Source organism: Elephas maximus, chromosome 3 (genome assembly GCF_024166365.1).
Source record: "Elephas maximus indicus isolate mEleMax1 chromosome 3, mEleMax1 primary haplotype, whole genome shotgun sequence".
Taxonomy (NCBI): domain Eukaryota; kingdom Metazoa; phylum Chordata; class Mammalia; order Proboscidea; family Elephantidae; genus Elephas; species Elephas maximus.
Genome location: NC_064821.1, coordinates 76,780,085 through 76,804,124, shown reverse-complemented (window position 1 = coordinate 76,804,124; position 24,040 = coordinate 76,780,085). Strand labels below are relative to the sequence as shown.

Genomic DNA, 24,040 nt, shown 5'->3' with positions numbered 1-24,040 from the left:
AATCCTGAGGCACCAGAGTAATTACTGTATTCTAGTAGAATGCCTGTAATTTTTGATATAATTGTGAAGGGTTTGGATTGTACTATATTGAAAAGCCATTTTTTGGTCCATTATACTCAATCTGAATATAGTGGTTTCTTTCTTTCCTTTTGAAAATCACTTAGAGGGTTCTTTTTCCATATCCTGGAGATTCCTTAAAGGATGATCTCGTTTCTCCCCAAGTGCAATGTTCCCAAGCAGAGATAGATGAATTTCAAGTTTCATATTTGTCTAGGAAGCCTTTGTCACCTCCCAGTCTTGAGATATGGAGGACCAGCCAGCTGTTTGCTTTAAGCTTTCCTGGCGCCTGTGTCTCATACCAAATGAACAATTATTGTCAGAGGGGTAAGATTTACATAATGGGGTGGGAAGGGTGTGTGTGGATGGGTGTGGGTGTGGGTGTGGGTGTGATTTTGTATCCCAGTGGACATTTGGCAATGACTACAAACGTTTTTGGTTGTTAAAACTGTGTTCGTGGTATTGGGTGCTACTGATATGTAGTGGGTGGAGCCAAGGGATGCTACTAAAAACGTTCTACAATGTACAGGACAGCCCCTCCACAACAAAGAATTATCTGGTCCAACATGCCCAAAGTAGTGAGGAAATGAAGGCAATAGGAGTTCACAAAAGGAAGGAGAGAAGTGGGACAGTCTAAATCTAATTTCTTACCCCTTGTATGTTTTGTTTCCAGTTGTAAAAAAGCTGGTGGTATCTGCTGGAGAGAGTGTCCAGGTGACCCTGCCTAAGAATGAAGTTCAATTAAATGCATATGTTCTCCAAGAACCTCTCGAAGGTAAAAATGCCCTACATTTAAGTAATGCTTTAATTTATAATGATATCCACACCTTATTTACATCTTATGACAGTCCTGTGAGGGTAGAATTTAGCATGTACCTGCACAAATATTTATGTGATAAGAGAGGCAGTTTAGAATGTGTTTGTGATCATAGACTTTAATGTCAAGGCTTCGTTCAAATCCCAGTTCAGCTAGTCATTAGCTATGTGATTTTAAGTAATTACTTAACTTCTCTGAGCTTCCATTTCTTTTTACTAAAATTGGGATAATAATTCCTACTTCATTAGATTATTTTAAGGGAAAAATGAGATAATATATCTAAAGCACCTACTTCAGTGTCTAGCACGTAGCTGATGCTCATTAAATGTAGATCTTATCTGTTAGGTTGAATTATAAAACCATTTTAAAGAGAAAGAAACTGAGACTCAGGTTAACCTGTTTATCCTGTTCAAACAAGTAGTAGATGACAGAGGTAGAACTTCTCAGAGAGACATTATTTGAGACTACTTGAGCTGCGAGTACTTTTGTTCTTTGGTAATCATATGCTTGGCTGTACTGTATTTTTCTTTTCTAACCCATATTTGCATATACACTTCCGTGAGTTAATATCATTTTGTAGCTCAGTGTCCCGAAGCATATCAATTCAGGAATAGATTCTTTTCAGCATCCTTCTCCCCAGCTTCTTCAGCCTTTACCAGATGTGGATGGTTTCAAACTTTGAAAGGTTGGGGGCGATGAGGCAGGACCAAGTCTGCCTGCTCTTCTTCCCCTCATCCCTTGTGGCAGCCCTGAAGCACCTCTAAGGATCCCTCTAGGGTTTGGAGGCTCAGTTTGAAAACCACTACCCTAAATCATTGAAACCAGCATTTTGTCTAACAGACCTATACTCAGTTGTTCCTACCCTTGAGCAAATTTTTGGCTATAAGGCACAATTTATGCCTGAGCTTTTTTGTCCTAGGAATTTTGTCCTTTAAAGAAATTTGTTTTACTGGCCTTAGATATTATAAGACTATCAGTTCCCAAACTAGTGTGAGTCTCTTTTCTGTGTGGAGGAAAATTTCCAACTACATTTAGAAGCAATGTCTCCAGTCCTACTTCTGCTTCTTTCTTCCTGCTCCTCACCTAACACAACTCCTACATACACATTTGTGAGAGCTTCCTGGGGGACAACTAGCCAAAACAAAACTAGTATTTGATAGGGAAGGAAGTAAGAGTAACAGATCTTGTATCACAGGTTTATAAAATAAAATCTAGTCTGAAGATGAAGGGTATCTTGGAATTGGGTTCTGTGTGCTAACTTTAACATTTGAACTCATGAAATAAGAAAATGACTGCTCTTTTTTTTTTTTTTTTCACTTTTGAGTAGTAACCTAAACAGACTTTTCTGCCAAATACCACCCTTCCCTAGCCAGAAATGCATTTTGCTCCAAAAAATTTTAAAGCCAGTTTTACTGGGGAGGGATTCTATCCTTGCCTTACCCACTGATATAGTCTGGGCTGCAAATGAGGACCATTTAATGCTTCATTTGATTTTAATTAATTTCAGTGGGGCCTGTTTTAAATGGGCCATTCCCTACCATCTTATGCAGTGTGTTATTTAGCTCACCAGGAATGAAGTAGCTCTTTTAACTCACCAGGGTGTGATGACCTCAGTGAGACAAGCATTGTTAGCACTCTGTAAAAAGCTATTTTTGAACCATGTTATTTAGAAGTCATTGCTGTTCTTTGTTGCAAAAGAAGTTTTGCAAGAAAATGGCCTTTGTTCCCAATGAGTTCATCTATAGTAGTTGGTAGGGCACGTATTTTCAATGGGATGCCACATCATGAGCAACCTGGTATTTTCTAGGGCGGATTGGCCCTGGAGAGGCTGGATATGGGGCAGGAATGAACATTGCTGGGAGAGAGTGGTAGAAGTCCTAACTGTAGCTGAATCTACCCTTTTTTCAGCAGATGAGTTGGTTTCCCTATACGCTTTAGGTAATATCTTAAAAGCTAAGGCCTTGTCAAGATTTAGAAGTGATTTGTTATTGGCAGGCTGTATGGCTACCCTCTTTGTGTGTAGGTGTATGTTTTCATGATTGCTATAACTGCCCTTCTTTAGGAAAAACCTACACCTACAACTGGCAGCTGATTACTCATCCTAAAGACTACAGTGGAGAAATGGAAGGGCAACATTCCCAGATCCTCAAATTATCCAAGGTGAATCTGCCTTCTTTCACTTGCAGGGCTGAGATAGAGGTATTGGCCACTTTTCTAAAATGTATAATATAGAATTTTCTGTCTACACTTAAATCTGGAATAATCCTTCAGAAGTGAAGCCTTCAAAAGTCTGACTGGCTGACATCCAATATTTATTAGTGTATGATTCTCAAATTTTCATTTATGGTGAGAAGACTGTACCAGCATGGAGAGAAAGCTGAAAATATATACTAAACAGCTTTTAAGAGTAACATAAGGATTTTAGAATTTGGGATCTAAGCTAGGTTATTTGTGGTCACATGACTGTATAAATTGGCTCAGTCCTTTTGGGATTAAGTATGGTTAGTAAGAGCCATAAAAACATTCATTTTCTTTGGCTCAGCAATCTCATTCATTCATTTATTCAACTACTATTCATTGTGTCCTGTGAAATATTCATGTGGCAGGCACTGGGGATTTACCAGTGAATTAATCGTAATGTTTGAGGACAGTAGAGTCTGGTTGTGATACTGACAGGAAGCAAGTAATTATCACAGAGGATACACTGAATCAGTGCAGGGGGTTATGGAAGCCCTAGGGAATTAGAACAGATTTCTTAGAGTTTGCCTGGCTGACTCCTGAAAAGCAACTAATTTAACTGGGTAAATGGTGGAAGGAATGTACTCCAAACAGAGGAAGCAATGTGTCTACTGCACCAAAAAAAAAGAGAGAAAGTGTGGGAAGAAGGGGAATTATGTGTGGTTCAGCATGACTGGACCCTGAGGTAGAAGAAGAGCAGTGGTTCCAAATAAATTGGAGAGATACAGGAGTCAAATCGCACAGAGCCTTTTTTGCCAGATTAAGAATTTTGAATCGTATTTAGAGGGAATAGAGAGCCTTTGAGAGGTTTTAAGCAGGAGAATGGAATGTTCTTATTTTGGTTGGAAAGATCACCCTTGTGCACAGTGAAGGAGATAAGGCTCAAAACAGGGAAACCAGTGAGGAATCTGTTGAAAAATCTTGGTGTGAGATGATGGTAGACTGAGTAAAAAACCTGAAGAACTAAATGAATAAAATAAAAATTAAAAACTATCTCTTGAAGTCCTGCCACGTGCTAATTGTTTTTCACAATGATGCCATTTGATCTTTGTATAATCCCAAGATGTAGGTATTAATATCTGTTCTACAAATGACAAAACTAAAAATTGGAAAAATTAGGTGGTTTGGCCAGAGTTCACAGAGCTATTAGATGGTAGATTTAATTTGGAGTTTCTGTCTCTAAAGTCCATGCATTTAATAACTGTGCTGTACTCAGTGATTAAGAACTAAGGTGATAGCAGTGTGAATGAAGAGAAATGAGCAGATTTGAGACATATTGTGAAGGTTGTGTTGATAAGACTTGGTGATCAATTAACTGGGTGGCGAGTGTTAGAGGAGTCTAGGATAATTCCAAAAAAGCTTTTGGCTTAGGTACCTGAGTGGATGTTGGTGACATTGTGGTGACAGTCACGGAAATGAGGACCACAGAAAGAGAAGCAAGTTTTGGAAGAATGATGATTAATTCATTTTTGGACAGAGTGAGTTTGGACTATGAGACATTTGAACAGATGGTTCAGGAAGTAGTAGAGGGTAAGAGGTTAGGGACCAGGGGACACGTTTGGACTAGAGAGATAAATTTGTGCACCAGCCTCAAATAGATGATAATTGCAGCCGTAGAAGTAGATAAGATCAATTAGGGAGAGTGTATAAAATGAAGAGATAAGTGGATTGAGGTTAAAATCCAGGGGAACGTTGTCATTTAAGGGACCGAAGAAAGAAGAGACTGAAGGAAATGAGGAGTGAGCAGAGAAGTGAAAGCCAAGGAAGGGAAGTATTACAAGAAGAAGGAAATAGTCAAAAATGCCATATGCCATGGGGAGATCAATTAATATTTATCCAAAGAAGGTAATTCAAAAGAAAGAAAAACTGCCATTTGCCTAGAAGATGTTCATCACAGCATTATTATAATAGTAAAAATTAGGGAGCAGCCCAAGTATCCAACAATGTGGAATGCTTGTGTGAATTGTGGCATATTTATTTATGTACTATTTTGCAGCCATTAAAAAGATGATATAATGGGGGAAAGTGTTCATACTAAAAGTGTGGGAGATAGGACAATAAAAATTTGATACACACCTTGATTTTAGCTAGACCCTGATTACTATTGAAATATGAGCTCTTGAAGGCAGAGATCTTATTTTATTCATCTGTAAACCCCAAGCCTAAGACAATGACTGGGTATATAATTGGTTCCCAGTAAATGTTTGTTGAACGAATGTACTATTTAAAATTATTTTTTGTACGTGGTCAAGGATTGGAAGGAGACAGGGAAATATGATAAGTTGATATGTGAGGATAGTGGGATTGTGGGCGATTTTATTGTTTTTTCCCCTTAGATTTTTTGCAGTCAGTGGAAATCTAGAGGGAAAAATATTCAGATATTTGGAAGCTATTTCATATTTTTACAAAATGTTTTTCTTTGCAGGAATGATTGTTTTAATTTCATAACTCTGTGAAGTAGGATAGTGAGGCCCTTAATGTTCTTCTGAAAAGAAAATGGGAGTATGGAGATACTGAAATCCCTTCTGTTTTTCTAGAGTCAGCTACTAATAAGATTCACATTAAACGCTGTGGTTTTTTAGTTTATAATTCATTGTTTCATCTCTTCAGTTAGATTACTTTTTTCCTTTGGGAGGCAGTGTAAGAAGAGATTGAGATTCAGCCTGGGAAAGTTCAGATATATGTGTTATTTTAAATATAATTGCTACTTTTTGTGGTTGTCTAAAATATCATCTTTCATTTCTGCAGCTCACTCCAGGCCTGTATGAATTCAAAGTGATTGTAGATGGTCAAAATAGCCATGGGGAAGGCTATGTGAATGTGACAGTAAAACCAGGTATGTGTTTCTCCACCTTGGCAGTATCCCTGTTGCAGGATTCCCAAGGACATGGAGATGTGACTTACAGGATTTTCTAATTCCTATTGTTTTTTGTAATAAATTTATTGGGCAATTCCTAGTTCAATGTAGTGAAAGATTATAATGGCAAAGTGCATACTTTGGTTCTATTTGAAACATTGGGCAGAGCAGGGAGACACTAGTCACATGGCCTACAGTGCAGTATGGCCTGAACAATAGCCTATCTCTCATAGCTACTTTTCCAAGTGGGTCATGCTGAGAGAGAACCGTTTATTGTAAGTAAGAGACACAAGGAAGGCCAGGAGCCTAGGAGAAGCGTGTAGATAGAGAACCAGCCAAGTGGCTGGCTCTTTCTGATGTCTTTTCAGAGATGTGGGCATTTGTACACAGGGTTCCTCATTTAAACTCTGCCAGTCCTCTTTCACCTTGGAAACTAAATTCTGTCATTCTTTTTAGATAATCCATTGTTGGTAGATCACAGTGTAATAGTAAGGTATCTTGTTTTGCATTTTCAGAGAAATTTGGGAAAGTTGGGGAGTGGCACATTAACTGGCACAGATTCTTCATACTGTTTTCTGTCTTTGCTGGTAGTAGAGGGCTTTTCTTTTTTCATTCCTTGAATTTTATAGCCAAGGTAATCTTTTCCCCTTCTTGAAAATGTGATCAGCATAAAGACCATTTGATCATTTCTTAAAGAAATGGCTGCTGAGGTTGTAGCTCAGTTATTCAGTTGCACCAGAGTAGTTTATGACCTTTCCTTCACTCAGGCATAATCTTCTCACACAGTCAACTTAGTGATGGTTGAGAAATCACCCATTTTCTTTTCAGTGTAGTTTGTGCCAAGGAATGGCTTTCTTATCATGGCCTTTATTACACAAAGCTTTTTTGTTGTCCATCTCTAGGCAGGCTTGCCTGAAAGTGGTCACTTGCTGCTATAGTACTTTTCATGGACTGGATAGCACATGAGCATTGAAAGAATGCATACGGCATGGTCTTAGGAATGGTCAGGTTTGGGAGACTTTTTACCTTCCCACTTGTCTTAAATTGGAATGACACGTGGTCTTACGACTTTCCATTTGGCAATGGTTCAGTCATCAATTATGTTAATGGAAACTGATATATAATTCACTCAGATATGGTCTGTTCTTCCTGTAATTTATAAAGCGCTTCTTCTAATTTCTTCGGGGTCACTTTCTTGCAGAGCCGCGGAAGAACCGGCCTCCTGTTGCCATCGTGTCACCACAGTTCCAGGAGATCTCTCTGCCAACCACTTCTACAGTCATTGATGGCAGCCGTGAGTACTTGTCCAAGTGTGCTATTTTTACAGAGCAGTCACTGTGTACTCTGGTAGAAAAACTCTGATAGAAGATTTGGGGCCAGCCATGTCTGCATTCTGATTAGGCCATTCTTACCTATGTTATGGGAAGACCAACCATCTAAAGAAACTGATTAGGAACTAATAAGCCAGACAGGCCCTGTTAAAAATCTTCAGTGTGGCATGTTTGAAGCAGTATTTCTGGGATTGTGCATCTATTTAACATTATTTAGTTGAAGCTCACTGGTTTTCAGATTTGGTTAGCTGGAGTTGCCTTTCTCAGTTGTAGAAACAAAGCTCCTTCCTATCATAGCAAGATAAGTAACTCAGAGGCCTAACTGAGGAAGTCTCTCTAGCCATCACTACTTAACAAGATTCTTGTCAGCCTTCTCCCAGAGAGACCCACAGAATGAACTACATATCCCTGCTTGGGCTTATTAACTTTTTACCCTTCAGAGTAATGTCACCTGACGGGTAACAGAAGAGGATTTCTGAGTCATCCTGGCCATTTGCGTGCATGAGGTTTCAGGCCCCTTATCTCATAGTATTTGCTTGATTTCTTTTGAGACCCGTAAAGGCTCTGTTACCCTGACTGTCTTGTTACCCAACACTAGTTTTTGGCAGAGGCAGTCGCTGCTTTAGTAGACAACATCTAGCAAAGTTAAGCATTTCATGTCAATGGTTCTGGCAAAGAGGAGGCTAGGAGAATAGGAGGCCAAGAGTGAAGAGAAAGAATGGGAAAGGGCACTTGTGATAGAAAGTGGTAGCAAGGGTTCATATAGCATCATTTTATTTTTTTGAATAAGTCAAAGTTAAATAATATGTAAAGATACTCACTGGAAAGAGTCATTCCCATCGCTGTCTTCCCAGCTACCCAGTTTTCCTCCAGATAGACAACCAATGGTATTACTGGTTATATTCTTCCAAAGATATTTTATGCATATATGAGAAAATGCAGTGTATTTTTTTATCCTCCTTATACACCTGTTGCTTGTGTCTGTAAGTTTTTCTGAGTCAATGCATGAAATGCCACCTCATTCTTTTTTTTTTAAACGATTGCGTAGCATTCCATTATATGGATATATAATTTCATTGTATCAATGTATAGTTTGTTATAATCAATTTCTATTGATTACCATTTATTACTTTAAGTCTTTGCTATTACAAATGATGCTGCCATGAATAATCTTGTAAACATGACACTTTATACCTGTTCAAGAGTATCTGCAGGATAAATTCTTAGAATAGGAATTGCAGGGGCAAAGAGTATGCACATTTTAAAATTTGATAAAGATTGCCAAATTGTTCCTTTTAGAGGTTGTATGAATGTATACTTCCACCATGACTTACAAGATTGCCTGTTTCTCTATACTGTTACCCATACAATGTGTTATTAAACTTTGATTTTTTACCAGTTAAAAATGTATCTCAAGTGTAATTTTAACTTACATTTCTTATAAGTGAAGTTGAGTATCTTTTCACGTGTTTAAGAGTTACTGATTTTCCTTTTCTCATACAGTAACATTTTAACCAGAGATTGCCTCTGTTAGAGTCCTTGGAAAACTATGCAGTGGAATATTCGTAGAGAGGCAGAATGACCCAATATTCCTAGGGAAGAAACACTCCAGAGAGATAGTCTGTAATTTCATGAAGTTTTCCTAGCCTCAAATCTCTGGGTAGTTGCCCTGATTTGTGTAAACTGAAGAAGTACTGAGACCCAGCACTCTCATGTTGTAACTGATGTTTCTTTATCGTCAAGAAAGCACTGATGATGATAAAATTGTCCAGTACCACTGGGAGGAACTTAAGGGACCTCTGAGAGAAGAGAAGATTTCTGGAGATACGGCCATATTAAAACTAAGTAAGCTTGTTCCTGGAAACTACATTTTCAGGTAAGTTAAGATCCAGCCTCAATTATACTGTAGGCCATTGTTTTCCTTATGGGTTTTACATTCTTATAGAAGCAACTCTGACAAATACCAAATTCACTGTTGAGTTGGTTGAAAGTTTAGGCTTTGGTTCCCTGAGTTATTTGAGATCTATACTGATTGTGATCGCAATGATAATTTTTAGGGCAAAAGTCCTTGCATAGTAGATCAGAATTTACCACAGTTCTCCTTCGCAAAGCCTTACTTGGTAAATCTGCAGAATTTCCTGAAATACTTGTTAAATGAAGTGAAAGGACCCATCATCCTTTGTCTCTTCTCAGGCAAAATCTAGAAAGAACCTACTACTCTCATCTTATCCTTTCCTTCTGGGAAATGTTTCCTTAACTTTTGATGCCTCAAACTCTTCACTTTTGAGCAATGGTCTGGTTGAATGTGATCTGTAGAATCTTTTTCATAATATCTTTCTCTGTTGGGACCTTTCAGATAATTTGAATCAAACAAAGTCGTTTCGAGAACTAGTGTTGATAGTCTAGAATGTGATTAATACAGGATTTGAGGCTGAGCCTAATCTCTAGAATCTACAAGATACTACAAAACCTCAACAACAAAAAGACAAATAACCCAGTTAAAAAATCGGCAAAGGATATGAGCAGGTAGTTCACCCAAGAAGACATTCAGGCAGCTAACAGATACATGAGGAAATGCTCACGATCATTGGCTATTAGAGAACTGCAGATTAAAGCTACAATGAGATACCATCTCACCCAACAAGGCTGGCATTAATCCAAAAAACACAAAATAATAAATGTTGGAGAAATTGTGGAGAGACTGGATCACTTATATGCTGCTGGAGGGAATATAAAATGGTACAACCACTTTGAAAATCGATCTGGCACTTCCTTAAAAAGCTAGAAACAGAAGGATCATACAATCTAGCAATCCCACTCCTTGGAATATATCCCAGAGAAATAAGAGCAATATATGCACACCCAGAAATATATGCACACCCATATTCATTGCAGCATTGTTTACAATAGCAAAAAGATGGAAACAACCAAGGTGCCCATCAATAGATGAATGGATAAACAAATTATGGTATATTCACACAATGGAATACTACACAACGATAAAAAACTGATGAATTTGTGAAACATCTCATAACATGGAGGAATCTGGAAGGCATCATGCTGAGTGAAATTAGTTGTAAAAGGACAGATATTGTATGAGACCACTGTTACAAGAACTCAGGAAAAGGTTTAAACACAGAAGAAAACATTCTTTGTTGGTTACAAGGGTGGGGAGGGAGGGAGGGGGTATTCACTTAATTAGATTAAAAAAAAAATTAGATAGTAGACAAGAATTACTTTAGGTAAAGGGAAGGACAACACACAATATGGGGGAAGTCAGCACAACTAGACTAATCCAAAAGCTAAGAAGTTTACTGAATACAACCAAACACTTCAAGGGACAGAGTAGCAGGGACAGGGGTCTGGGCACCATGGTTTCGGGAGACATCTAGGTCAGGTGGCATACCAAAGTGTATTAAGAAAACATTCTGCATCCCACTTTGATGAGTGGTGTCTGGGGTCTTAAAGGCTGCCAATCAGCCATCTAGGATGCATCAATTGGTCTCAACCCACCTGGAGCAAAAAAAAAAAATGAAGAACACCAAAGGCACAAAGAGAATATCAGCTCCAGAGAAAGAAAGGGCCACATAAACCAGAGACTCCATCAGCCTGAGACCAGAAGAACTAGATGGTACCCGACTATCACCAATGACCCCCCTGACAGGGAACACAACAGAGTCCCTGATGGAGCAGGAGAAAAGTGAGATGCAGACCTCATATTCTAGTAAAAAGATTGGACTTAATGGACTGACTGAAACTGGAGGGACCCCAGAGGTCATGGCCCCTGGACTCTCTGTTAGTAACTAATATTTCCTAAACATTCACTGTATGCTGTTCTGAACTCTTTGCATGCAGTATCTCATTTAATCCTTATAACAGGTATTATTCTTAGTCTCATAGATCAGGAAATTTAGGCAAAGAGAGGTTAAGTAACTTGCCCAAGGTCACACTAACTCTAGAATCTGAGCTTTTAACCACAACATTAGTCTGTAGCGTTTTGGGTAGATTGGGTATTGGGAGTGATTCTTTTTGACTAGACCTCAATTTTTTTTATATATATAAAACGACAGGATTGGATTGGATCAGCTTTTAAGGTCCATTCTGGTTGCAGTTCACTCACCTTTTCCTCTCCGCCACTTGACATGGCAGTAGCCTCTTTCCCCAGCCCTGTAGTCAGCAGCTGTTTGGTTCCAGAAGCCCTGCAAGCAAGTTGGGGACTGTTTGAGGTAAAGTCAAAGCATTGGGCAACTGCCATTTTGCCGTTTGTCTATAACTTGCTTTTGTTCTATTCTAGGACACAAATTGGATGTGTAAAAAACTTGTGAAAACAACAAGGAAACAGAATAGAGACAAAATTTCTATGGGTTATTTTTCAGATGTTTGCTGATTTACACATACAAGTGTGTCTGATGTTTTGTGTTTATGTGTGTGTTTTCCCCTAAAGACTGTAATACCCAAAATCCCTTTGGACCATAGGTAAAAGGAGATTTTTTTCTTTATATAATTTTAAAGTATTTTAGGTGAAACTCTACAGCACAAAATAGTTTTTCATTCAGTAATTTAAAAAAAAAAAATTTTATTGTGCTTTAAGTGAAAGTTTATAAATCAAGTCACTCTCTCATGCAAAAATTTATATATACCTTGCTATATTCTCCTGATTGCTCTCCCCCTAATGAGACAGCACACTCCTTCCCACACTCTCTCTTTTCGTGTCCATTCAGCCAGCTTCTGAGCCCGTCTGCCCTCTCATCTCCCCTCCAGATTGGAGATGCCAATATACTCTCATGTGTCTACTTGATCCAAGAAGCTCATTCTTCACCAGTGTCATTTTCTGTCCCATTGTCCAGTCAAATCTCTGTCTGAACAGTTGGCTTTGGGAATGGTTCCTGTCTTGGGGCTAACAGAAGGTCTGGGGACCATGACCACTGGGGTCCTTCTAGTCTGAGTCAGACCATTAAGTCTGTTTTTTTTATGAGAATTTGGGGTCTGCATCCCACTGCTCTCCTGCTCCCCCAGGGGTTCTCTGTTGTGTTCCCTGTCAGGGCAGTCATCAGTTGTAGCTGGGCACCATCTAGTTCTTCTGGTCTCAGGCTGATGTAGTCTCTGGTTTATGTGGCTCTTTCTGTCTCTTGAGCTCATAATTACCTTCTGTCTTTGGTGTTCTTCATTCTACTTTGCTTGAGGTGGGTTGAGACCAATTGATGAATCTTAGATGGCTGCTTGCTAGCATTTAAGACCCCAGACGCCACTCTCCAAAGTGAGATGCAGAATGTTTTCTTAATAGATTTTATTATGCCAGTTGACTTAGATGTCCCCTGGGACCATGGTCCCCAAACCTCCACCCGCTACACTGGCCTTCAAATGGTTCAGTTTATATTCAGGAAACTTCTTTTCTTTTGGTTTAGTCCAGTTGTGCCGACTTCTTCTATATCGAGTGTTATTTTTCCCTTCACCTAAAGTAGTTCTTATCTACTACTTAGTGAATACCCCTCCCTCCCTCCCCCCTCTCGTAACAATCAAAGAATGTTTTCTTCTCTGTTTAAACTGTTTCTTGAGTTCTTATAATAGTGGTCTTATACAATATTTGTCCTTTTGCAACTGACTAATTTCACTCAGCATAATGCCTTCCAGATTCCGCCATGTTATGAAATGTTTCACAGATTCATCACTGTTCTTCATTGATACATAGTATTCCATTGCATGAATATACCATAGTTTATTTATCCATTCATCCGTTGATGAGCACCTTCGTCGCTTCCATCTTTTTGCTATTGTAAACAGTGCTGCAATGAACGTGGGTGTGCATATATCTGTTGCGTTAAAGGCTCTTATTTCTCTAAGATATATTACAAGGAGTGGGATTGCTGGATCGTATGGTAGCTCTGTTTCTAGCTTTTTAAGGAAGCGCCAAATCGATTTCCAAAGTGGTTGTGCCATTTTACATTCCCACCAGCAGTGTATAAGTGTTCCAGTCTTGCCACAGCCTCTCCAACATTTATTATTTTGTGTTTTTTGGATTAATGCCAGCCTTGTCAGAGTCAGATGGAATCTCATTGTAGTTTTGATTTGCATTTCTCTAATGGCTAATGATTGTGAGCATTTCCTCATGTCTCTGTTAGCTACCTGAGTGTCTTCTTTAGTGAAGTGCCTGTTCATATCTTCTGCCCATTTTTTAATTGGGTTATTTGTCTTTTTGTAGTTGAGTTTTTACAGTATCATATAGATTTTAGAGATCAGGTGCTGATCAGAAATGTCATAGCTAAAAACTTTTTCCCAGTCTGTAGGTAGTCTTTTTACTCTTTTGATGAAGTCTTTGGATGAGCATAGGTGTTTGATGTTTAGGAGCTCCCAGTTATCTAGTTTCTCTTCTGGATTGTTAGTGATGTTTTATATACTGTTTATGCCGTGTATTAGGGCTCCTAATGTTGTCCCTATTTTTTCTCCCATAATCTTTATCCTCTTAGATTTTTTATTTAGGTCTTTGGTCCATTTTGAGTTCGTTTTTGTGCATGGTGTGAGGTATGGGTCCTGTTTTATTTCTTTGCAGACAGATATCCAGTTATGCCAGCACCGTTTGTTAAAAAGACTGTCTTTTCCCATTTAACTGATTTGGGGCCTTTGTCAAATATCAACTGCTTGTATGTGGATGGATTTATGTCTGGATTCTCAGTTTTGTTCCATTGGTCTATGTATCTGTTGTACCAGCACCAGGCTGTTTTTGACTACTGTGGCGTATAATAGGTTGTAAAATCAGGTAGAATGAGGCCACCCACTTTGTTTTTCTTTTTCAGTAATGCTTTACTTATTTGGGGCCTTTCCTTTCCATATGAAGTTGGTGATTTGTTTCACCATCTCATTAAAAAATGTCGTTGGAATTTGGATTGGAATTGCATTGTATCTATAGATGGCTTTTGATAGAATAGACATTTTTACAATGTTAAGTCTTCCTGTTCATGAGCAAGGTATGTTTTTCCACTTATGTAGGTCTCTTTTGGTTTCTTGCCGAAATGTTTTGTAGTTTTCTTTATATTAGTCTTTTACATTTCTGGTAAGATTTATTCCTAAGTATTTTCTCTTCTTGGGTCTACTGTGAATAGTATTGATTTGGTTATTTCCTTTTCGATGTTCTTTTTGTGGGTGTAGAGGAATCCAGCTGATTTTCGTACGTTTATTTTGTATCCCGATACTCTGCTGAACTCTTCTATTAGTTTCAGTAGTTTTCTTGAGGATTCTTTAGGGTTTTCTGTATATAAGATCATGTCATCCGCAAATAGAGACACTTTTACTTCTTCTTACCAATCTGGATGCCCTTTATTTCTTTATCTAGCCTAATTGCTCTGGCTAGGACCTCCAGCACAATGTTGAACAAGAGTGGTGATAAAGGGCATCCTTGTCTTGTTCCCTATCTCAAGGGGAATGCTTTCAGACTCTCTCCATTTTTTGGTTGATGTTGGCTATTGGCTTTGTATAAATGCCCTTTATTCTGTTGAGGAATTTTCCTTCTATTCCTATTTTGCTGAGAGTTTTTATCATGAATGCATGTTGAACTTTGTCAAATGCCTTTTCTGCATCAATTGATAAAATCATATGATTCTTTTGTTTTATTTATATGATGGATTACATTAATTGTTTTTCTAAGGTTGAACCATCCCTGCATACCTGGTATGAATCCCACTTGGTAATGGTGAATTATTTTTTTGATATGTTGTTGAATTCTATTGGCTAGAATTTTGCTGAGGATTTTTGCATCTAAGTTCATGAGGGATATAGGTCTGTAATTTTCTTTTTTTGTGGTGTCTTTACCTGGTTTTGGTATCAGGGATATGCTGGCTTCATAGAATGAGTTTGGTAGTATTCCGTCCTTTTCTATGCTCTGAAATACCTTTAGTAGTAGTGGTGTTAACTCTTCTCTGAAAGTTTGGTAGAACCCTGCAGTGAAGCTGTCCAGACCGGGGTCTTTTTTTGTTGGGAGGTTTTTGATTACCTTTTCCATCTTTTCTTATGGGTCTATTTAGTTGTTCTACCTCTGTTTTTGTTAGTTTAGGTAGGTAGTGTGTTTCTAGGAATTCATCCATGTTTTCTAGGTTTTCAAATTTGTTAGAGAATAATTTTTCATAGTAATCTGATAATGATTCTTTTAATTTCAGTTGGGTCTGTTGTAATATCACCCATCTCATTTCTTATTCAGGTTATTTGCTTCCACTTCTGTTTTTCTTTTGTCAGTTTGGCCGATGATTTATCAATTTTGTTAATTTTTTCAAGAACCAGCTTTTAGTCTTGTTCATTCTTTCAGTTATTTTTCTGTTGTCTATTTCATTTAGTTCTGCTCTAATTTTTATCATTTGTTTTCTTCTGGTGCCTGAAGATTTCTTTTGTTGCTCTCTTTCTATTTGTTCAAGTTGTAGGGATAATGCTTTGATTTTAGCCCTTTCTTCTTTTTGTGTGTGTACATTTATTGATATAAAGTGACCTCTGAGCATTGCTTTCACTGTGTCCCAAAGGTTACTGATAAGGAACTGTTTTAATTCTCATTGGATTCTATGACTTACTTTATTCCCTCCTTAATGTCTTCTATAAACCAGTCATTTTTAAGCAGGGTATTGTTCAGTTTCCAAGTGTTTGATTTCTTATCCCTGCTTTTTCTGTTATTGATTTCTACTTTTATGGCATTATGGTCAGAGAAGATGCTTTGTACTCTTTGGATGTTTTGGATTCTGCTAAGGCTTACTTTGTGACCTAACATTTGGTCCATTCTAGAGAATGTTCCATGTGCACTAGAAAAGAGAGTATTCTTGACTGCTGTTGGGTAGAGTGTTCTGTGTATGTCTATAAGGTCAAGTTGGTTGATTATGGCATTTAGATCTTCCATGTCTTTATTGAGGTTCTTTCTGGATGTCCTGTTCTTCACCAACAGTGGTGTATTGTGTTGAAGTCTCCTGCTATTATTGTGCAGCTGCCTGTCTCACTTTTCAGTGCTGTTAGAGTTTGTTTCATGTATCTTGCAGCCCTGTCATTGGGTGCATAAATATTTAATATGGTTGTATCCTCCTGGTATATTGTCCCTTTAATCATTATATAGTGTCCTTCCTTATCCTTTGTTGTGGATTTAACTGTAAAGTCTATTTTGTCAGAAATTAATATTGCCACTCCTGCTCTTTTTTGATTGTTGTTTGCTTGATACATTTTTTTCCATTCTTTGAGTTTTAGTTTGTTTTTGTCTCTAAGTCTAAGGTATGTCTCTTGTAGGCAGCATATAGACAAATTGTGTTTTTTAATCCATTCTGCCACTCGTTGTCTCTTTATTGGTGCATTTAGTCCATTGACATTCAGGGTAATTATGGATAGGTATGAATTTAGTGCTGTCATTTTGATGTCTTTTTTTGTGTGTTGTTGACAGTTTCTTTTTCCCACTTAATTTTTTATGCTAAGTAGTTGATGTATTGTCTTTTCCTCATACTCGTTTTTGTTCATTTTGTTTCTGCTGAGTCTCTATTTTTTTCTTGTATTTTGACATGTAGGATAGTTTGTCTCCTTCATGGTTACTTTAATATTTACCCCTATTTTTCTAAATTTAAGCCTAAGTTTTATCTCTTTGTATCGCCTTGTCTTCCTCTCCATATGAAAGATCTATGACTACATTTATTAGTCCCTCTTAATTGTTTTAATGTTGTCCTCTTTTACGTAATAATATCGCTGTTTCCCTCTTTTGAGGGTTTTTTAAATCTTGATTTATTTTTGTGATTTCCCTGTCTGGGTTGACATCTGATTGCTCTGTCCAGTGTTCTACTCTTGGGTCAATACCTGATATTATTGAATTTCTCACCAAAGAACTCCCTTTAGTATTTCTTGTAGTTTTGGTTTGGTTTTTCCAAATTCACTAAACTTCTGTTTATCTGGAAATGTCCTAATTTCACCTTCATATTTGAGAGACAGTTTCGCAGGAGATATGATTTTTGGCTGGCAGTTTTTTTCCTTAAATACTCTATGTAAGTCATCCCATTGCCTTCTTGCCTGTGTGGTTTCTGCCGAGTAATCCGAGCTTATTCTTATTGACTCTCCTTTGTAGATGACTGTTCGTTTATCCCTAGGTGCTCTTAAAATTTTCTATCTTTGTTTTTGGCAAGTTTGATTATAATATGTCTTAGTGACTTCCTTTTAAAAACTACCTTATGTGGAGTTCCATGAGCGTCTTGGATGGATATCTTCTCATCTTTAATGATATCAGGGAAGTTTTCTGCCCAACAGCTCTTTCTGTATTTTCTGTTATCCCTCCCTGTTCTGGTACTCCAGTCACTTGTAGGTTATTTCTCTTGATAGAGTCCCACATGATTCTTAAGGTTTCTTCCTTTTTTAAAATTCTTTTGTCTGATTTTTCTTCAAATATATTGGTGCCAAGTGCTTTATCTTCAGGTTCACCAATTCTGCCTTCCACTTGCTCAGTTCTGCTCCTCTGACTCTCTACTGAGTTGTCTAATTCTGCAATTTTATTGTTAATCTTCTGAATTTCTGATTGCTGTCTCTCTATGGATTCTTGCAGCTTACTAAATTTTTCATTATGTTCTTGAATAACCTTTTTAATTTCTTCAGCTACTTTATCTGTATGTTCCTTGGCTTGTTCTGCGTATTACCTGATCTCCTTCCTAATTTCGTTCCTGATGTCTTGAAGAGTTCTGTATATTAATCTTTTGAATTCTGCATCTGATAATTCCAGGAAGGCACCTTCATCCAGAAGGTTCATTGATTCTTTGTTTTGAGAGGTTGTTGAGGCAATCGTGGTCTGTTTCTCTGTGTGACTTGATATTGACTATTGTCTCCGAGCCATCTATAAGTTATCGTGTTAGTTTATTTTATGTTTGCTTACTGCATCCTACCTTCTTGGTTTGTTTTGTTTTGATATACCCAAGTGGGCTCTTCGAGTGAGCTAGCTTGATTATTTTCCCCTTTGGAGCTCTGACGTCCTGTCACCAGATGGCTAGACCTGTTATCAGGTATATCAGTGTAGGAGTCCATTCACTTTTTGTGTATGAATTCAACTCAGGTGTCCAGGTAACTGGTCATCACATGTGTGTTACAGGCTCTGTCCTACAGTCTTAGAGGGGCAGGGGTGGTTGGTGTAGGTACTGGTTTGTGGTTGCATCAGTAGGTCGTGCTCTGAATAAGGCAGGGGGCTGAGAATTGTCCCCCATGTGTCTCTGAGGAAAGTGCGTCCCTCTTCCCTAGAGTGTACAGGTGGGTGGGTTCTGCGGATGGACCACAGGCACCCAGTGTTTTTGGTTGTAAGGACTGGGAGGTACCAGTTATCCTTGGACCCCTGTCACAGGTGGCTGGGTGACCTGAGGGGAGCCAGCAGCCCTTATGCCCCTGATGTAGGTAGGTGAGGGCCCTGTTTAATGGACAAAGTGGTGTCAAACATGAAACACCCACCTTTCCACCACACAGCTGAAACAGTCATAGTCTGCCAACAAGGTCTGTTCTCCTAAAATAGGCCCACACAGGTCCATGCAGTGGGGAAAGGTATTCAAAGTCCACGGACCGTTTATGCCTGGACAAGAGCTACTTCTGTCCTGAGTTCCCCAGGTCAGTGGAGCTGGCAAATTATCTTTTCCCCTAACCACGAATTTATTCCTTCTCCAAGGCTGGGAGGATGGCTCCAGGCACTCAATAGGGCCTGTGTCCGGCTCAGGGAAATCAACAATCACTGAAGCCGGCTACGGGGCAGGGGGGCAAGGTAAAATATATAAAAGTACTTGGCTTTTGCAGAGAGTGCCGTTCTTCTCTGGTTCCAGAGGTATGAGTAGGCTGTGCAGCTGGCTGATTCTCCTTGAGGAAACTGCAGTCAAACGCTACTACCAGCCTGCAGCCACTGCTCCCGGGAAGGGTGCCTGAGGGCTCCCGGCGATTCAGGTCTGGCAACTCCTCTCTGCGTCTGAGCCTTCCCTCCCTGTGCTGCTCAATCTCTTTTCTAACTTTGCCTGTGATGTTCAGGGCTCCTAGGTTGTCATAAACATAATCATCTCACTTTTTTTTTCGGGTCTTTGTTGTAAGAGGGTTTGCAGAAAGCATCTGGATATTCCTCCGTCTTGGCCCAGTCTCCTCATTCAATAATTTATACACAAATTGTTTTGTGACATTGGTTGCAGTCCCCGCAATATGTCAGCTTCTCCCCCTTTCTCTTTCCACCCTGGGTTCTCCGTGCCCATTTGTCCAGTTTTCCTGTCCCTCCCTGCCTTCTTATTTTTGCTTTTGGGCGGGTGTTGCCAATTTGGTCTTGTATACTTGATTCAACTAAGAAGCACATTACTCACGTGTGTTATTGTTTGTTTTATAGGCCTGTCTAATCTTTGGCTGAAAGGCATATCTCAGGAGTGGCTCAGTTCTGAATTAGCAGGTTGTCCAAGGGCTATAGCCTCGAGGGCTCATCCAGTCTGTGTCAGACCAGTAAGTCTGGTCTCTTTTTGTGCATTTGAATTTTGTTCTACATTTTCCCCTGCTCTGTCTGGGACCCTCTATTGTGACCTTAGTGAGAGTGGTTGGTGGTAGTAGCTGGGCACCATCTAGTTCTTCTGGGCTCAGGCTGGTAGGGGGTGTGGTTCATGTGGTCCATTAGTCCTTTGGACTAATTCTTTCCTTGTGTCTTTGGTTTTCTTCATTCTCCTTTGCTCTGAATATGATGGAACCAATAATTGTATCTTAGATGGCCCCTTGCAAGCTTTTAGGATCCCAGATGCTATTGACCAAAGTAGGAACATTTTCCTTAAGAACTATGTTATGCCAATTGACCTAGATGTCCCCCTTAAAGGGGATTTTTAAAATAAAAACCCACAGATGCCTGGCTTGGTTTGTGGCTGGTGGTGAGATTCAAACAAACTGTATGTCTTTCCTATGCTTTTCCTCTTTCTGTCAGCAAAATGGAAGGAGACCAAACCTCCTTGCATGCTTAGGCTCACAGAGATGGCATGAGAAGCTTTAGGCTTTTCAGCTGGAAGGCATCATTTAGGTAAAAGCCTGCTCTTATACATGAACATTTTTTTTCTCTTGCAAATCCTGTTTCACTCTGGCACAAGCTGTGGGACTGTGGTGTAGAAGAACTCATTTTCATCTCAAGCTCCTGCCTTACTAGGGCCAGCCTTCCTCATCCATCTCAGAGGCTGTCTGCCCAGGTTATCCATTCTTGTCATATGTACCGAGCCATGACAGGATGATAGGAGAAGGAGAGCCTGCTGCAAACAGAGCTTGCTCTATTTAGTATAGCTTCTCTGAACCCCACAGGAATAGGGGCCAGGGCCTATTTCTTCTTAAGACATTGGTTTCTGGGCTTTGGAATCAGGCTTGCATCTTGGTTCACTGTGTAGCCCTGGGCAGGTTTCTCTGAATTATACTTCCTGTGAAGTGCAATCTGTGATAAAAACCAAACCAAACCCATTGCCATTGAGTTGATTCTGACTCACGGCAACCCTATAGAACAGAGTAGAACTGCCCTGTAGGATTTCCAAGGCTTTTCGGAAGCTTCGACTTTTCAGTTAGCAGCTGAGTGCTGTAACCGCTGAGCCACTAAGGTTCCTGTAATCTGTGATACCTAACTTTATTATGAGGGCCATAACAGATAATGCCTTGTAAAGGTCTGAGTGCACTGATACTCATAGGCAGCATAACAGAGTGGTTCTGGAGACGTTTTACCTGGATTGAGATCCTGTCTGCTGCTTCCAAGCTGTGTAACCTTGGGCAAGTTATTGTACCTCTTTTTGCATCAGTCTCTTTATATGTTAAATGAGGGTAATACTTTATAGAGCTGTTGTGAGGATTTAATGAGATGTAAAGTGGTGCATATAGTAAACCCTTAGTCCATGTTAGCATTTATTATTACACTCTGCCTTTCCAAGAGGCATGGGTAAGAATTGATACCTGCCACCTCAGTATTTCTTAGCCTTGACTTTCAGTCCTGTAGTGTTTATTCCTCTTTCCTTAAGTCCATCCCTGATTGCCCTCCTTTCTCTGCCTTGATAGCTTGACTGTAGTAGATTCTGATGGAGCTACCAGCTCTACCACTGCAAGCCTGACAGTGAACAAAGCTGTGGATTACCCCCCTGTGGCCAACGCAGGCCCCAATCAAGTGATCACCCTGCCCCAAAACTCCATCACCCTGTTTGGGAACCAGAGCACTGATGATCATGGCATCACCAGCTATGAGTGGTCACTCAGCCCAAGCAGCAAAGGAAAAGTGATGGAGATGCAGGTAGGAAGGAGTAGTTACTGTCTTCTCTTGCCCAGGGGAACTAGAGCTGCTGGCCTGGGTCACCCATCCAAGGCTTATTTCTGCTCCATTTTAATTACCAAAGTCAAGTTTGGATTTAAAAAAAAAAAAAAAACCCACAAATCTAGATTGTTTAAAGGGCCTTTAATTAAAAGATTAGCAAAAATCTTTATCCAGAAAATGTTTAGTACTAGAGGAAAAGGCTAATGAGAAAGGTTAGTTGTTTCAGACGACTCGAGAGTTAAACTGTGTAGAAGCTAAAAGTGCACAAATTTTAGTAAGCTCTATTACAGATTAGAATAGATTGCCTTACTAGGTGGTAAGCATCTCGAGAGAATGAAGAAGAGACTAAATCTGTCACAGGCAGGTAACATAAATAAATAAAGAAAATTGTACGGGGACTGTGGCAAACCAAAGAGCTTAATTCCTGATAAAGGGGTCAGGTCCAGCTGGCTGTTGCCATGTGGAAGTATGGTCTTAAAATATTACCAGATACTAGGAAACAAACAAAGATAAAATTTTAGACCTTTGTATGAAAATTTCCAACTTCTAAGATACTCCAGGCCAAACAGAATGTCTGCAAACTGGATTCAGCCCACTGGCTGCTGGGTTTTGCCCACTGTTCCAGGGGATGTTCATGAACTGGAAGTTTGCCCTAAATTATTTATAATGTCCCTTCTGACACTCAAGATTCTGTGATTCTAGATTTGGGGCATGAATTGACACGCACATCACACCTGGGTTTAGTTTAAGTGTTGTGTTAGGTTTTTCTGCTGCAGAGTCTGTACAGCAGACTTAAAAGCAGCTTGAGTTGCTGCCATATTTTATTGAGAAGACTGTCTTAGGATCACTCCATGGCCTCAGGAGGAAGAGGAGCTTGTTAAACACTTTTTTTTTTAACTGTGTTGTTTCATTATGTGCTCATGATGTTCTTTCTGGCTTGGGTCTGCATATTTTCCCATGCTCCTCTCCCTTGTGAGAGCTCTGGCTTTATTTGAAACTACTGCTGTGTCAGGGAAGGCTATTCCCTTGAAGTGGGAAACTTTTAGCAAGATGTTCCCAGATACCCGATTCAGCATTCACAAATTATGCTGAACTAAGGTGGAATGGCCCCAATACCAACTTAGGTTTAGAAAACTGGTGAATCATTTCTACCACAGTGGAAGTTACTATGTGATGTTCTGATTCTAGTAGTCTGCTTTTCCATTTATCTGTATTTATTGATGCAGGGTGTTAGAACACCAACCCTGCAACTCTCTGCAATGCAAGAAGGAGACTACACTTACCAGCTCACAGTGACTGACACAATAGGACAGCAGGCCACGGCTCAAGTGACTGTTATTGTGCAGCCTGGTAAGTTCCAAGCTTATGGTGCAGGAGGGTTTGGGTTCTGAGCTGTATGAGGGTAGAAGCAAGAGGCACAAACCCATGAGGCCCCTGGAAACCTCTGTTGTCCATTCCCCTGTGCTTTCTTCATAACTAGAGAGAAAGTACTTGCCAGCCTCCACTTGTACCCTTGCCCTTGGCTAGTTATTGGACTTTCAAGGGGATGTAGGAGCTAGAGTCTCTGCCATCCCAAGTCCTGCTATGTCCTTTAAGAGCCAACTTAAAGTGCATTTCCACAAGAAAGCCTTCCTTATCACTCAGACTGTTTCATTTGAGCTCCTATAGCATTATACTTCAAATTTAGCATGGCATTATAACTTCATTATGCTTTGCCATGTTTTTGCCAGGATTGTTTTATATTTTTCAGTCTTAAATTCTTCATTGTGAGCTCTTTGACTGTATCCATATCTCCCACAGTATCTGACGATCTGTAGGCTGAGAGGCAGAATCCCCATGGCTTCCAGAACATATGTCCCAATTGGTTCCTCTGCTTTCCCAGCTGGACTGGCTGCTTTTGACCTCCAAGTCTCTGTCTTCTAGAAAATAACAAACCTCCTCAAGCAGATGCAGGCCCAGATAAAGAGCTGACCCTTCCCGTGGATAGCACAACCCTGGATGGCAGCAAAAGCTCGGATGATCAGAAAATTACTTCATATCTCTGGGAAAAAACACAGTAAGTATTGACACAAAACCCTTAGGCAAAGGCTCCAGACCTTTGAAGTACAAGGTCTTACTTGCTTTTAAGAAGTAACTTGTTCTTATTGGCTTATCCACGGGGTGACTGAGAAATAAATGTTTATAATCCCAAACTTCAATCTTAAGAAAATGGTATTATAGGTACTTTTTGTAAGAAGAAAAGAATGCTTACCATCAGCTAGTCCCCAGGCAGTGCTGTGTGGTCCTGATGCTTTTACAGGTACAATTCATCAGCTGAAATGCATAGTTTAATTACACTTTTGAGAGGAGGATGGAAGGGGTAATGGAGCAGAAAAATACTGTTGCTCAAAATTAACTGGTACGGCTGGCAGGGGGGATGGGGCAGAGCGGCTATTAAGGGGAATCGAAAATTCATCTACAAAATGAAAGCATTAATCTGTTATTGT

The 24,040-nt window shown here is 39.5% G+C and overlaps 1 protein-coding gene across 6 annotated transcripts in view; it reads left to right on the top strand.

Moving 5' to 3' along the window:
• The window catches only part of KIAA0319L (KIAA0319 like), a 150,796-nt gene that overhangs the window by 68,964 nt on the left and 57,792 nt on the right, over positions 1-24,040 (top strand). For 5 of the 6 annotated variants that reach the window (XM_049878722.1, XM_049878723.1, XM_049878725.1 and 2 more), the window contains exons 5-12: positions 731-832; positions 2,937-3,073; positions 5,861-5,948; positions 7,171-7,263; positions 9,044-9,176; positions 21,305-21,533; positions 22,781-22,904; positions 23,478-23,610. In XM_049878722.1, the coding sequence (XP_049734679.1) occupies positions 731-832; positions 2,937-3,073; positions 5,861-5,948; positions 7,171-7,263; positions 9,044-9,176; positions 21,305-21,533; positions 22,781-22,904; positions 23,478-23,610 (1,039 nt within the window). The remainder of the gene's footprint in view (positions 1-730; positions 833-2,936; positions 3,074-5,860; positions 5,949-7,170; positions 7,264-9,043; positions 9,177-21,304; positions 21,534-22,780; positions 22,905-23,477; positions 23,611-24,040) is intronic. The other variant, XM_049878721.1, reaches the window with a different exon arrangement.